This window comes from Lygodium microphyllum, chromosome 18 (assembly GCF_053477565.2).
Source record: "Lygodium microphyllum isolate KBCC chromosome 18, Lygodium_microphyllum_v1.1.10, whole genome shotgun sequence".
Lineage (NCBI taxonomy): Eukaryota > Viridiplantae > Streptophyta > Polypodiopsida > Schizaeales > Lygodiaceae > Lygodium > Lygodium microphyllum.
Genome location: NC_141152.1, coordinates 104,766,827 through 104,781,996, shown reverse-complemented (window position 1 = coordinate 104,781,996; position 15,170 = coordinate 104,766,827). Strand labels below are relative to the sequence as shown.

General features: G+C 41.3%; 1 protein-coding gene across 3 annotated transcripts in view; it reads right to left on the bottom strand.

Moving 5' to 3' along the window:
- LOC148021222 (Cyclophilin-like peptidyl-prolyl cis-trans isomerase family protein) overlaps nt 1-15,170 on the bottom strand; it is a 113,283-nt gene that overhangs the window by 85,246 nt on the left and 12,867 nt on the right. For all 3 annotated transcript variants that reach the window (XM_087699051.1, XM_087699052.1, XM_087699053.1), the window contains 4 exons: nt 811-834; nt 561-648; nt 305-397; nt 1-33 (listed from right to left, as the gene is read on the bottom strand). In XM_087699051.1, the coding sequence (XP_087555177.1) occupies nt 1-33; nt 305-397; nt 561-648; nt 811-834 (238 nt within the window). The remainder of the gene's footprint in view (nt 34-304; nt 398-560; nt 649-810; nt 835-15,170) is intronic.

The window sequence follows — 15,170 nt, the reverse complement described above, 5'->3', positions numbered from 1 at the left end:
TTGACAACCATTTGTACCAGGTCCACTGTTTGCCTGCCAAAAACAAAGCCTTAGCTCCTTCAAATCTGGGAATGAACTACATGATAATGACCCAACATAAAGGTTTCTCATCTAAATACTGAGTGCAAGGACCAACAAGTGGTAGGTCAAGTGATAAGGTATTTGACTCTGATGGTGGGAACACTCGTTCAGACTCAATCAAATAAAACTACAGAGAGCAGACACGCTGCATTAATCGTAACACTGTAAAAGTTCACATGATTCAGACAAGCCGCTGAAAAGAAACAGGACCAGAGACCCTCACCATGGATAAAAGACCAGGACCTGTGTGCTTAGCAATAAAATTTTCATCTTCAAACTTGGTACCATAGATGCTAATCAGCCCAGTCCCATCACCCTGTAAAGAAAACAGAAATGTTTCATTGGCTGTCATACTTCTCATAAGACACATAAAAAGAATAAATGCATGAGTTGGACCAAGACAAAGCCACCTTCCTAAATCATTACCTAAAAACATCTATTGTATGACAAAGCAAACAGAATGAGGACTTAGTGCAAACCTTGACAAAGTCACCTCCTTGAATCATGAAATCTTTGATGACACGATGAAATGCACTGCCTTTATACCCCATCGGGACATTAGCTTTCCTGGACAAATAGAACTCAGAAAACAGCTTTTGGAGAGAAGAAAACCTGTTAAATAGTCTTGAGTATATCACTGTCAAGCATGATATCCCTAGAACAACCATGATTGACATGATAAGGAGCAAAGGCAAACCCACTGGAGTAAGAAGTTTGAGAAAGATGTACCTGTATTCGCCAGTACAAAATTGCCTGCCAAATGGTTCAGAGAGCAACATAAGTACTCTTCTTCATTGTAGTTAAAAAGGAGAGATGTCCGCTAAAAGTTTGCTTCTTGACAACAGAAAAAGCAAACATTACAGTTTATAAATTTGAAGACATCTTTGACAGATAGTAATCCTCCACAAAGCTATATAATTTCTGCACATACACTTACAAAGTACAATAACTCACAACAATAATAGCACAGCTCTTAAGATTTCATGTGATTGCATTTAGGGTTTGCAACCCCAAAAAGGGGCGCCATCCTAGACTGATTGTGCCTATTTATAGGCCACTCTCTCATTCATTCCTCATAGTTGATTCATTTAGTCCGCCACCTCTTCTCTCCAACCTCTCCACTACCCTCACACCCCTTCAGGAGGACATTGCAGTTCGTGGTTCGTGGCTGTCTTCATCATCTTTCTTGTGCTATGGCACCCTTATTTCCTTGTATCACATTCACTCCATGATTCAGAACTTCATCATTCCATTCATCAAAGTTTCTTCTCTCCTCTCTTCTCTTCTCCATGTTTGCCGAGTTCACTCCGTGCTCCTCCCCACAAACCCTACTATCTCGCTGGTACTTCACCTTTTGACATGGTATCAGAGCTGGATCTGCTCAAACGGCGGCAAAGATCCTCCCTCCAGTGATGGGAAAGACCAGTGACAGGTTCGGCATCCACTTCTCTTCTTCTTCCACTGTATCAATATCTCGTTTTTAGAGGTTTTAGGTGTTTTCAGCTTGCTGCTCACACTCCTTTCGCGGAGGACCGCAGTCTCAGCTAACCCTTGCTGTCATCTATAGTTTGGCGCTTATTTCCAGCCTTCCACCCGCAATTTGCAACTGTTTACAGTAGAGCGACTATTGTTGATCACTCTCCATTCAGAAAATAATCTCGTTTTTGCAGATTTCAGGTATTTCAGCTTGCTGCCCACACCCCGGACGTGGAGGACATCACGGTCCAAGCTGGTCATTGCTGTCTATAACAATCTCATGCCTATCTCTAGCCTATCACACACTGTTTGGAGCTGACTTCAGCATACTAATTGCTACTACTAGTTTTTTCTACATTTTTAGTCTCTCTCTCCTGCAACCTGCATTTTTAGTCTCTCTCTCCTCACCTACATTTTTAGGCTTTCTCTCTCCTGCACTATCGTCTACATCAAATCCAGCCTTCCTTGGTTGTGTTCTCCCATAAAGATCCTCCTTATCAAGGAAGACAGAGACCGATGGCAGGTTCTACATCAACATTTGATTTCTCTATCATTTCTGTTGCGCATTGGGATCATTTTTCTCCCTGCCACCCTCCCTTCTCCAGTTTGCCACACCGGTACCATGGCATCTCCACCTATAGATTGCCAATCTACTAGGTGTTTTTACTGCGGCAAAATGGTCATTCCACCAATGACTTTTGACATCGACCTTTGCTTCCCACCCCCCGGAGTATATGCGTCTTCCACACCAAGCAATTTGTGCCACCTCTCCTTTCTAGGCCACAGAGTTCGTTCTGCATCAGTTATCAGAGTATTATGCTCGAGGCAATCATCTCTTCTACTGATACCTAGGATCTTCAAATACCACCTAGATCGGGACCTCGGAGGTTCAGCCGCGACTTGGTGACGAGGCCTTCGTATTCCTTCCAGCATGGATGCATAGAGCTAGTGGCTTCTCTCCCGAGGTTGAGTTTCGGGTTCTCTAGTTTACTCTATCTATTATTCTTTTCTGCATATTCCCTTTCCGGTGGAAATCTTGGATCTTAGGGATCCTCTACATCTTCTTCCTCCTCTTTTCTTTGTCCCTTGGTCAGCATGGAGTCAAATCCCAAGATTGAGTACGCGCATATCCTTATGGTTCTCGGCATCACACAAAGTCTGACACGTTGAGAAACCCTTCACCTACAATTTACGTTTTAGCATTTCTGCGTCTTGCGTTTAGGATTTACGTTAAGGGTTTGCAGCCCCAAAAACAGGCGCCATCCTAGACTAACTATGCCTATTTAAAGGTCACTCTCTCATTCATTCCTTACGACTGATTCATTCAGTCCATCACCACTTCTCTCCAGTCTTTCCACTACCCTCACATCCCTTCAAGAGGACATTACGGTTCGTGGTTCGTGGCTGTCTTCATCATCTTCCTTGTGCTACGGTACCCTTGTTCCCTTGTATCACATTCACTCCATGATTCAGGTCTTCATCATTCCATTCATTAGAGTTTCTTCTCTCTTCTCTTCTCTTCTCCACGTTTGCCAAGTTCACTCTGTGTTCCTCCCCGCAAACCCTATTGTCTCGCTGGTACATCATCTTTTGACACAATGGAAATCTTGGATCTTCGGGATCCTCTACATCTTCTTTCTCCTCTTCTTCTTGCCTTTGTCCCTTGGTCAGTATGGAGCCACCTCTCAAGATCGAGTACGGGCATATCCTTATGGTTCTCGACACCACACAAAGTCCGACATTCCTCCTATGCATTGCATGATTTCATCATCTATGTACTCAGACGCTTGAGCAAGTGAACAATTTCCCCACGAGGAACACTATCCAAGTGGCACCTGCTGCATGAGCATTCTTCAACATGTAGCATTGCATCTCCACCTCACTCTTCTCTTGTTCCCCTTTTTGGGTGTGAGAGGAGGTGTTGAAAAACCCTTCACCTACAATTTGCATTTTTGCATTTCTGCATTTTGCGTTTAGAGTTTGCAGCCCCAAAAAAGGGCGCCATCCTAGACTGACTATGCCTATTTATAGGCTACTCTCTCATTCATTCCTTACGGCTGATTCATTCAGTCCATCACCACTTCTCTCCAACCTCTCCACTACCCTCACACCCCTTCAAGAGGACATTGTGGTTCGTGGTTCGTGGCTGTCTTCATGATCTTCCTTGTGCTACCGCACCCTTGTTCCCTTGTATCACATTCACTCCATGATTCAGATCTTCATCATTCCATTCATTAGAGTTTCTTCTCTCTTCTCTTCTCTTCTCCATGTTTGCCGAGTTCACTCCGTGTTCCTCCCCGCAAACCCTATTGTCTCGTTGGTATGTCATCTTTTGACACGACATTCCTCTGCATTGCATGTTTTCATCATCTTTGTACTAGGGTTCTTGGATAAGTGAACAATTTCTCCACGAGGGACACTGTCCAAGTGGCACCTACTGCATGAGCATTCTTCAGCATGTAGCATTGCATCTCCACCTCGCTCTTCTCTTGTTCCTCTTTTTGGGCCTAAGAGGGGGTATTGAGAAACCCTTCACCCATAGTTTGCATTTTTGGGTTTTTGTGTTTTGCGTTTAGGGTTTGCAGCCCCCAAAAGGGGTGCTATCCTAGACTAACTCTGCCTATTTATAGGCCACTCTCTCATTCATTCCTCACAGCTGATTCATTCAGTCCGTCACCTCTTCTCTCCAACCTCTCCACTACCCTCACACCCCTTCAAGAGGACATTGCGGTTCGTGGTTCGTAGCTATCATCATCATCTTCCTTATGCTATGGCACCCTTGTTCCCTTGTATCACATTCACTCCATGATTCAGAACTTTATCATTCCATTCATCAGAGTTTCTTCTCTCCTCTCCTCTTCTCCATGTTTGCCGAGTTCACTCCGTGTTCCTCCCCGCAAACCCTACTGTCTTGTTGGTACGTCATCTTTTGACACATGGTTCTATTCTCAATGAAAAGATTAGATGCAAGGTAAGTGAAAAAAACATTGGATCAACCTACAATGTAAGAGGTGTTGAGCTAAAATGCATTAGCTTTACTTAAATTGCCCCAAAACATGCTTATTTAATGAAAAAACCTTGTTTATTTAAAAGAAACGCGATCCTAGAGAGTTTGTGTCCCACATGCACAAACCCTTTTGGGAGGGCACAAACTTTCTATAAATAGGTATGCTGCCCTCCATTCAGTCCTAATCTCGTTTTTTCCGATTTCAAGTGTTTCAACTTGTTGCCCACACCCCGTTCACAAAGGACATCTCAACCGAAGCTGTCTGTTGCTGTCTACATCAATTGACACCTAATTTCCAGCCCTCTTCTCACAGTTTGGAGTTGATCCCAGCCAAGCGACTGATGTTCCTGCATAGACCTGCTCCATATTGGTGCACAAATCGGATGCCGTATGCGTACATAGCGAGCACCGGAAGGTCCCTAAGAACAAAAAACTCTACTTTAAGCTCAAAATCCAAGAGAATAGACTTGCACAACATGAAGCAAAAAGACCAATTGGGTATAATCTCCCCTCATGTCTTTTGTGAGCGCTCCACAAAGCATGTATTTAATATTTTATTCATCTCCAAGCTCAAAAATAGACCAAATTTACAATTGGAATGTTTTAGCTTTTATGTTTGTTTTTGTCCAAATAAAGAATAAAGCGGTTGGGCGCCCCAAGAGTCGGACTGTGCTAAAATACAATGACCAATAATGAATATTTAAATCGTGCATCCATGCGTATACAAAATAATAAATATATGTCAAGCGCTTCAATAAAGAAGCGTATCAAAATAAATATTGACGCCGCGTCTAAGACGCGCGTCCATCAAAAATGATAATTTCTTCTAAATAACTTGGAATACACGCTATCGCCCAATGCTTCCCAGCGCCACCGCCGCCTGCTCTACACATCAACTGAAACATTCACAATTGTTAGAAAATAATAAAATTAAACCGACAAAAGTGAATACCTAGCAGTCTTCAGCTACAAAATAAATAAATAGATTCGAACTCTGTCCTAACCTTAATTTAATACGACTGCGTACTCTAAACTCATAAACGTCCATTAATTTAAATATGTATTTTGTGGAATTACCCGCTATGGAATCACACACTTGCACATTAAATTAACATAACACCCGAAAAGAACAGGTGTCCCCATCGACTTCTTAATCCACCTTGTGTACGAGCCCCAATAAATAAATATAATTTTACGAAATCCACCGCAAAACCTCACGAAATCCACCGTGGAATATGTCTCCTAGCATCATACTGGTGCGCAAATCGGATGTCGTATGCGTACGTAGCGAGCGTCGAAAGGTCCCCAAGAACAAATAACTCTACTTTAAGCTTAAAATCCAAAAGAATAGACTTGTACAACATGAAGCAAAAAGACCAATTGGGTACAATCTCTCCCCATGCCTTGTGTGAGCGCTCCATAAAGCATGTATTTAATATTTTATTCATCTCTAAGCTCAAAAATAGCTCAAATTTACAATTAGCATGCTTTAGCTTTTGTATTTGCTTTTATTCAAATAAATAATAAAACGGTTGGGCACTCCAAGAGTCGGGCTGTACTAAAATACAATGACCAATAATAAATATTTAAATCGTACGCCCATGCACATACAAAATAATGAATATATGTCAAGTGCTTCAATAAATAAGCGTATCAAAATAAATATTGGCGCCACGCCTAAGACGTGCGCCTATCAAAAATGATAATTTTTTCTAAATAACTTGAATACACGCTATCGCCTAGTGCTTCCCAACGCCACGCCGCCTACTCTACACATCAATTGAAGCATTCACAATTGTTAGAAAATAATAAAATTAAACCGACAAAAGTGAATACCTAGCAGTCTTCAGCTACAAAATAAATAAATAGATTGGAACTCTCTCTTAATCTCAATTTAATACAAGTGCGAACTCTAAACTCATAAACGTCCATTAATTTAAATATATATTTTACAAAATCATCCGCTTTGGAATCATCCACTTGCACATTAAAGTAACGTGACGCCCGAAAAGGACAAGCGTCCCCATCAACTTTTCGCACAAAGAATCCACCTTGTATACGAGCTCCGGCAAATAAATATAATTTTACGAAATTAACCGCAAAACCTCACTGCTCGCTCCACATTGAGCTACTAGCAATTGAGGACAATTGCTATCCCACCCCGGGGGTATGATGCCACGAGACATATTCCACGATGGATTCCGTGAGGTTTTACGGTGGATTTCGTAAAATTATATTTATTTGTCGGGGCTCGTATACAAGGTGGATTCCTTGTGCAAAAAGTTGATGGGGACGCTTGTCCTTTTCGGACGTCACGTTAATTTAATGTCCAAGTGGATGATTCCATAGCAGGTGATTCCACAAAATATATATTTAAATTAATGGACGTTTATGAGTTTAAAGTGCACACTCGTATTAAATTAAGATTAAGAGAGAGTTCCAACCTATTTATTTATTTTGTAGCTGAAGGCTGCTAGATATTCACTTTTGTCGGTTTAATTTTATTATTTTCTAACAATTGTGTATGCTTCAGTTGATGTGTAGAGCATGCGGCGGTGGCACTGGAAAGCACTGGACGATAGCGTGTATTCAAGTTATTTAGAAAAAATTATCATTTTTTATGGATGCGCGTCTTAGGTGTGGCGTCAATATTTATTTTGACGCGCTTATTTATTAAAGCGCTTGACATATATTTATTATTTTATATGTGCATGGACGCACGATTTAAATATTCATTATTGGTCATTGTATTTTAGCACAGTCCGACTCTTGGGACGCCCAACCGCTTTATTTTTTATAAACAAAAGCAAACACAAAAGCTAAAGCATACTAATTGTAAATTTGGGCTATTTTTTAGCTTGGAGATGAATAAAATATTAAATACATGCTTTGTGGAGCGGTCACAAAAAGACATGGAGAAAAATTATACCCAATTGGTATTTTTGCTTTATATCGTACAAGTCTATTCTCTTGGATTTTGAGCTTAAAGTAGAGTTCTTTGTTCTTAGGGACCCCTTCTGACGCTCGCTATGTACGTATAAGGCATCCAATTGGCACACTACGTATTGCTTACCACGTCATCTGCAACTTGCATTTTGCAGTTTTCTCTCTCCTCCAACACTCGCCAGATCCTACAAGCTGTCGCCAAACTATTCTGACTGCATCTGGTAGTTCTCTCTCATACAGTCCATCCTGTCTGCGTTTTTAGTCTCTCTCTCCTACAAGTTGTCCTACCTACGTTTTTAGTCTTTCTCTCTCCTCACTGCTGTCTGCATTAGATCCAACTTCTCACTGCTACGTTTGCTAGTATTCGACATCTGGAGGCTGCCTTACTGCAATTTGGGATCCGTTTGGAGTACGACACTCTCCAACTTATTACCCCTGCCCTGATCCTTGAGATATAGGAGTTCGAGGTTCAATATTCATTCATTGCATTGTGTGTTTGTTGCATGAGCATCATATATTCAATGCTCATATCACTTCATTCATTCACTATGTTCATTGTCTCTAAGTTAACCTACACAAAGAATAAAATGTATTTATAATTAGGGCACATAAGGGTGCATTCACATGTACAACTAAATAATATACATGTACTATACACGTAGGTAAATAAAGAGCCTTTATCCCAACACCCTGCAAGTAACGAAAAACACACTTCACAACTTGCCAATGTGACATGCGTAGGCTATGTACATATTTGTTTAAGGCGGAAACTGCAAACTGAATATCTAGCCTTGTGTTGCATAAGTAAATGAGACATCCAACTACTGGAGCATATGTATGGATGACAAACAAATCATTGTCATCATGCAAGGACAGCTTGAGTCTAGTCTCCATTGGTGTGCAAACTGGCTTGCAATCCTGTAAGCTAAACCTCTCAAAAAGTCCATCAATATATCTAGACTATGACAATCCAATGCCTCTAGCATCATGAATAAACTGAATGCCCAAATAGTAGTGCAAAGGCCCTAAGTGTGACATCTCAAAGGTTTGATGCAAACTTTATTTGAATGCTAAAACCTAATCAGCATGTGTCCCTATGAGCAAAAGATCATCTACATAAAGACACTTGACCAGCAGGGATCCCCTCTCTTTACAAATATAAAGAGTAGACTTTGATAAGTTGTTAATGAACCCTTGGCTAAGTAAAAAGGCATCAATTTTTGCATACCAAGCTTGGGGAGCTTGCTTCAAATCATGCAAAGCCTTTTTCAGTTTACATACCAAGTGTTCAGATCCCTCAACTGCACTTCTTCTTGAAATTCCCCATGAAAAAATGCAATTTTAATATCAAGCCAGTGCATAGTCCAACCATGATAGGCAGCCAAAGCAACCATACACTGAATGGTAGTCATACAGGATGTAGGAGCAAATGTCTCCTCATAGTCAATGTGTTTCTTTTGTGCATAGCCTTTGGCCACAAGCCTAGTTTTATACTTGTCAATGGATCCATTTGCATTTCTTTTTAGCTTATAGACCCACTTTGTACCAATGGCTTTCTGCCCAATAAGCAATGTCACTAAATCCCATGTTTGATTCTTTATGATAGAATCAAATTCAGCTTGCATTGCTATCATCCAATGCACACTTTGTTATGCATCCTCAAAACATTCAAGCTCCTCATCATCAAGTGTATGTAATACCATAGCAAACTCCATTGTATTAGCATAATCATGCAAATGAGCTTGTCTTCTAGTACAATCAGTAATAGAAGCATCCAAATGACTCTCTTTCATAGTCTACAAGTACCATCTCGACATTTGCTTAGCTTCCTGATTGTGTACAAGCTCTTGTTGAATCTCAAATTCGGCATCTTACTGAATATTCAAATCAGCCATAGGCTGAATTTCTACCTAGCTTCCTGATTGTGTACAAGCTCTTGTTGAATCTCAAATTCGGCATCTTACTAAATATTCAAATCAGCCATAGGCTGAATTTCTGCATTGCTCAATGGAACAGCTGGCTGAACATTATATTCATTTGTTGAAGCTCCACCTGTATCACCAAAAGAAATGGGCAACAGCCCTTCAAATATATCATTGGCAACCTAATATGTATCAAAATCAGCAAGGGGTAATTCTGACTTTTCACCAAAAACCACATCTCTACTGACAAATACTTTCTTGGAGACAAGATCATACAATCTATATCCTTTGCTCTCACTGTTGTACCCTACAAAAATGCATTTAACAGCCTTGTTGTCCACCTTCTCTCTTGGTACCTTGGGAATGTGAGCATACGCAAGACACATAAAAGCATAAAAATGTCCAACAAAAGGTTTCCGGTTGTTCCAAGCCTCAAAAGGCGTAACATTCCTTAATGCCTTGGGAGGACACATGTTCAAAACATCACAAGTACACATAATTACTACCATGCAAGAAACATGTGGCAAACTCTTTGCTTTCAGCATACATCTAGCCATCTCCATGAGCGACCGATTCTTCCTCTCTGCAACCCCATTTTGCTGTGGAGTGTATGCAGTACTGTACCGATGGACAATGCCTTTCTGTTTCAAAAAATTATTCAACATGGAAGACATCTATCCCCCCTCGGTCCGAACAGAGAATCTTAATCTTGTAGCTAGATTGATTTTCAGCAAGTGCAACGAAAACCAAAAATGCATCATACAGCTCTTAACTTTTTCACCAATGAGTAGACCCAGTCAAAACAAGTAAAGTTATCAATGCAAGTGACAAAATAATAACCGCCACCCAATGACCTTGTCTGCATAGGGTGTGAAGGAAATTGCTAGGGTTTGCACTGAGGACACATAGAGTGTACGCCCACGACGGAAACACAAAGAGACAGACACAGACACAGAGGGCAAAACTCAAACCCTAAATGCAAAACTCAAAAACTCAAACCCTAAACGCAAAACTCAAAACTCAAACACAAACAAAAGAAGGGAGAGAGAGAACACAACTCTGAAGTGAATGAATGCTGTAAATGAATGTAAGAGTGTACAGTGTGCTCAAGGGTAGAGCAATGTCGGAGTGTGACGTCCACCAAAGACGGATCCCAAGCCTGTGACCACCAGTCGGAGTGTAGGGGTGCTGAATAGTGAATGGCAGCAAGCTGGTCACCCAAACACAACAGTCTTAGGGAGTTGCTTCAACACATTTGCAGTCGCAACGGTCTGCGGAGGCTTTTTAGGTGGAGCGACACTCCTCATCCACATGGCCTACTCTCTGGCAATGTGTGCAAATGCCAAAACCGGTTTTTCTTAGGGAGTTGCTGCCAGATAGGTCTAGATTCTTTGGTTCCATCTGAGAAAGAGGAGTCACCCTTTGATTGGCTTGCCCTCGTATCTAGCGAGTTCTTGCCACTAGTGGTTGTCCCTCCCGAAGAAGAGGCAACCAACCCCCTCTGCTCTGAATAAGACTGTGATGAGGATTTTTTGTAGACTTGATCATACAACCTCGCATACACAAGAATTGGCACTCAAACTCGTAGAAGGTTGGCAATCTAGATTGGGAGATGATGTGTTGAATGAAATTGAAGTACTTGTCGGACAACTTATTCAAGAATAATATAACCTAATTGTCATCTGACTTTGAAGAGCCAGTAATGGCAAACTCGGCAAGTAACCGCCTATATTCAGCCAGCTTGACTTTCAGATCATCCCCTTCCTTAATAGAGAACTCTTAAAGCAAAAAGTCGAGATTGATGCGCCGAGTACAATCACGAGCCACATAGCAGTCGAGAAGGTGACTCCAACACTGATGCGAGCGAGAAGTACTGCAACTGAGAGTGAAACTCAGGAAGCAATCCATGCATCAGCTCAACATTGGCTATGGCATTGCGGGCTCTCCATTGATAGATGTAATCAGGGTGAGCTAGTCGAGGGTCCAGCATAGACTTTAGATCAATGACCAGGTCCCAAAGACCTTGAGACTCAAGCACTTGTTGCATGAAATTAGACCAAGTGGTGAAATTTGGCCCGTTAAAACGTCTCTTATCCGTGAAGGCATTCTTGGCCGTTGCAATAGGAGTGGTAGTGCTCGGAGATGGATAGTGTGAAAAAGTGTAGTATGGGTAGGATGGGGGAGTGGAGTACACTTGGGAATGGGCCCCGGAATGCCCACCAGGCATGCGTGTAGTGTGCAAGGTGGATCCATAGGTAGGGATAGGTTGACTAGACATGGGGCATGGTAGCCACATGAGAAACTCAAGAAGGTGGGATAGGAACACGGTGAGCAGAAGATGAGAATCCCTGCATAGGTGTAACCCAAGGAGAGTGTGAAGACGCACCATAAGCTGAGGATGAAAACCCCTGCGTATGAGTGGTCATGGGAGATGTGAAGCTCGGGATAGTGAGGTTTTGCTCATCACAGTCGATCTAGGAGTGATAGGTGTACTCATTTGCTGAAAGGTGAGAGGCACTATGTTAAAGGGTGGCATTCCCCCTAACTAAGTACCATGGTGCAAAAAGGTAGAGAATGGGGTGGAGTAGGAAAAGGTGCTAGGAGCGGAGATGGAAGATCCAACCAAGGTTTTGGAAAGATGATGAGAGGTGTGATATAGAAGAGGATGGGATGGGAGGGAAGTAAGAAGTGTGTGTGATATGCTCAAATAAAACAGAAGCTGTAGATGTACCTGAATTTCGTTTGCTTCGTGAGCCCCCTCTATTGAAGTTCACATACGCAAAGCCATCCGTATCTTGTACCTCAAAAGAAAAAACAAGCGAGGGTTTTGATTCATACAAAACAAAAGAATTGTACAAACCTGACATTGGACCTAGCGGAGATTATGAAGATGGATCGCCAGCCGTTCCGAATACCGTATGTCCTCCATGATCGGAGAGGTGGTCAACCTCACCAACCGGTCCGAATGTGGTAGCAAAACTGGTAGGAGGGGTATAAACATCACCATATGTTAGATTACAATGTTAGATTACGGGAGATAGATTTCTTCAGACTGATGGAAGCACGAGTGTTCTTCACCTCCCAGCCACGCCTAGATAAGTGCTGGCCCCCTCAAGCTTATCTCTTTGCCAGCCGTCAACTAGCTGGAGTCCTACTATTTCTGGACTCCCTTACTCTCTAGGCTCCCCTTGACCCCGTTCGGGCGCCCAAGAGCCCGGACGGTCATTCTCGTGCATGTTCCCCTAAATTTACCTTAATGTAACATTAAATATCCCTTTTAATGTCACATTAATGTCACATTTCCTTCCCCTTAAGAATCGGTTTCGTCCTCGAAAACGATATTTGGAAGGTCTAACTGTAAATCGGAAAACCTTTTCTTTAAAGTACTTACTCGCTCCCATGTTGAGCTTTCCTCTGAACAATCTTTCCACTTAACCAAACATTCTTGATAAATAGTATTCCCCGTTCGTCTATTACGAACATTTAATATTTTTTATGGTTCATGTGGATTAGATTGGTCATAGAATAACTCCTCAATATCATCATTTAAGATTAGATTATCCAAATCACCCAGCTTCTTCCTTAATTTGCTTACATGAAAAACTGGATGTATTTTACTACCAGCAGGTAGTTGGAGCTTGTAAGCCAATTCTCCCACCCTTTTAAGTATTATGAAAGGACCACAATACCTTGGTGAAAGCTTTGGACAATGTCCCTTTTTCATAGTTTTAGTTTGTTCAGGCACCTTAAGATAGACCAATTCTCCTTCTTCAAAGGAGATGTCTCTTCGGTGAGGATCTGCATATGCTCTAGCTCGACTTTGAGCCTTTTTAATATTTTCTTGAGCAAATTTTAACATATTATTCATATCCTCCAAAAAGTCTTTAGCTGCCTGAACCTTTTCCTTATGCAGTCCTACTGCAAAAGGAGCTCTGGGCTGAAACCCATACATCAACATAAATGGACTATATCCAATGGAAGAGTGTTTGGCACTGTTATATGCAAACTCTGCTATCGGTAAATACTCTTCCCAATTAGTTTGCCTTTTGCTTACATATGCCCTAAGCATATCTTCAAGAATTTGGTTAACCCTTTCAGTTTGCCCATCTGTTTGCGGATGATCCGCCGTACTCATGCTAAGTTTAGTATCCAATTTCCTAAATACCGCACGCCAAAAATGGCTATCAAATTTTCTATCCCGATCAGAAATTATATTTGCCGGAAGGCCATACAATCGGTATATGTTCTCTACGAACAATCTAGCCAATTCTGGTGTTTTAACATCAGTTGAAGTTGGAATAAACCTAGCCATTTTGGTTAACCTATCCACAATTACCCACACAGAGTCGTGCCCCCTCTGTGTTCTAGGTAGAGCAACAATAAAATCCATGGAGATACTCTCCCATTTTCCCGAAGGAATTTCTAATGGATGGAGAAGTCCTCCCATTTTTAATTTTTCAGCTTTATTAACCTGGCATTTATTACATTTGACCACATAGTCAAGGACGTCCTTATTCATTCCAGGCCAATAGAACTGCCTTTTAATAAGACTATAAGTCTTATTAACTCCTGGATGTCCCGCACTAGGGGTATCATGACACTCAAAGAGTATCTGGCGCCTTATTTCTATATCTTTCGGGACACATACCCTACCCTTGTAGAGTAAATAACCATTATCAATGGTAAAATTCTTCCACTTGAATCCAGTTTGAGCAACCCCTGATGCTCCATTTCCTAGTTGAACATCCTCAGATATTCCTTCCTCAGTAGAAGCACTTTCATTTGGATCCCCATTTTTTATTGCTTCCCATATGTTGGAATATGCCGGATCAACCTGACATTTTCCTTTTAAAGATTCAAGCAAGTTGGAAGTGAACTGAGTAAAACTCAATTCATTAATGATGGGCATTCTGCTGAGTGCATCAGCTACTATATTATACTTTCCTTTTCTATATCTTATTTCATAGTCGAACTCTTGGAGGAGTTCAGCCCATCTGGCTTTACGCCCATGTAAATCTGGTTGATCATTAAGCCACTTAATGCTTTCATGATCCGATAAAATCAAAAGTTTGGCACCATACAAATAGTGCCTCCATTTCTTCATTGCATGTACTATTGCATACAGCTCCCTCTCATAAACAGAATAATTCTGTTTTGCACGATCTAATTTCTTGCTTTCAAAAGCAACTGGTCGACCTTCTTGTAATAAGACCGCGCCTATTGCCTTGTCACTGGCATCAGCTTCAACCACAAATGGTTTATTGGGATCCACTATTAATAATAATGGAGCTGTAGCAATAGCTACCTTAAGTTTTTGAAAACTTTCATTTTGGTCTGTTCCCCAATTAAAACTTTTCCCTTTCCCTTTAAGTTGGTCTGTCATTGGAACAGCTATTTTGGCATAATCTCGAATGAATCTTCGATAAAATCCAGATAAACCTAGGAAGATCTGCAGCTCTTCCAGGTTCCGTGGAGGTGGCCATTCAATAATTGCCCTTACTTTTTCTGGATCCATGTTGATTCCCTCTTTCGAGATTATATGCCCTAGATATTTGACCTCTTGTGCAAAGAATTCACATTTAGTTTTCTTCGCATAAAGGGAATGTGTTCTCAACAGTTGGAATACTAATAATAAGTGTTCCAAATGTTCTTCTCTTGATTTACTAAAGATCAAGATATCATCCAAAAAGACTACTACAAAATGTCCTAGATAGGGCCGTAAAACACTATTCATCAGC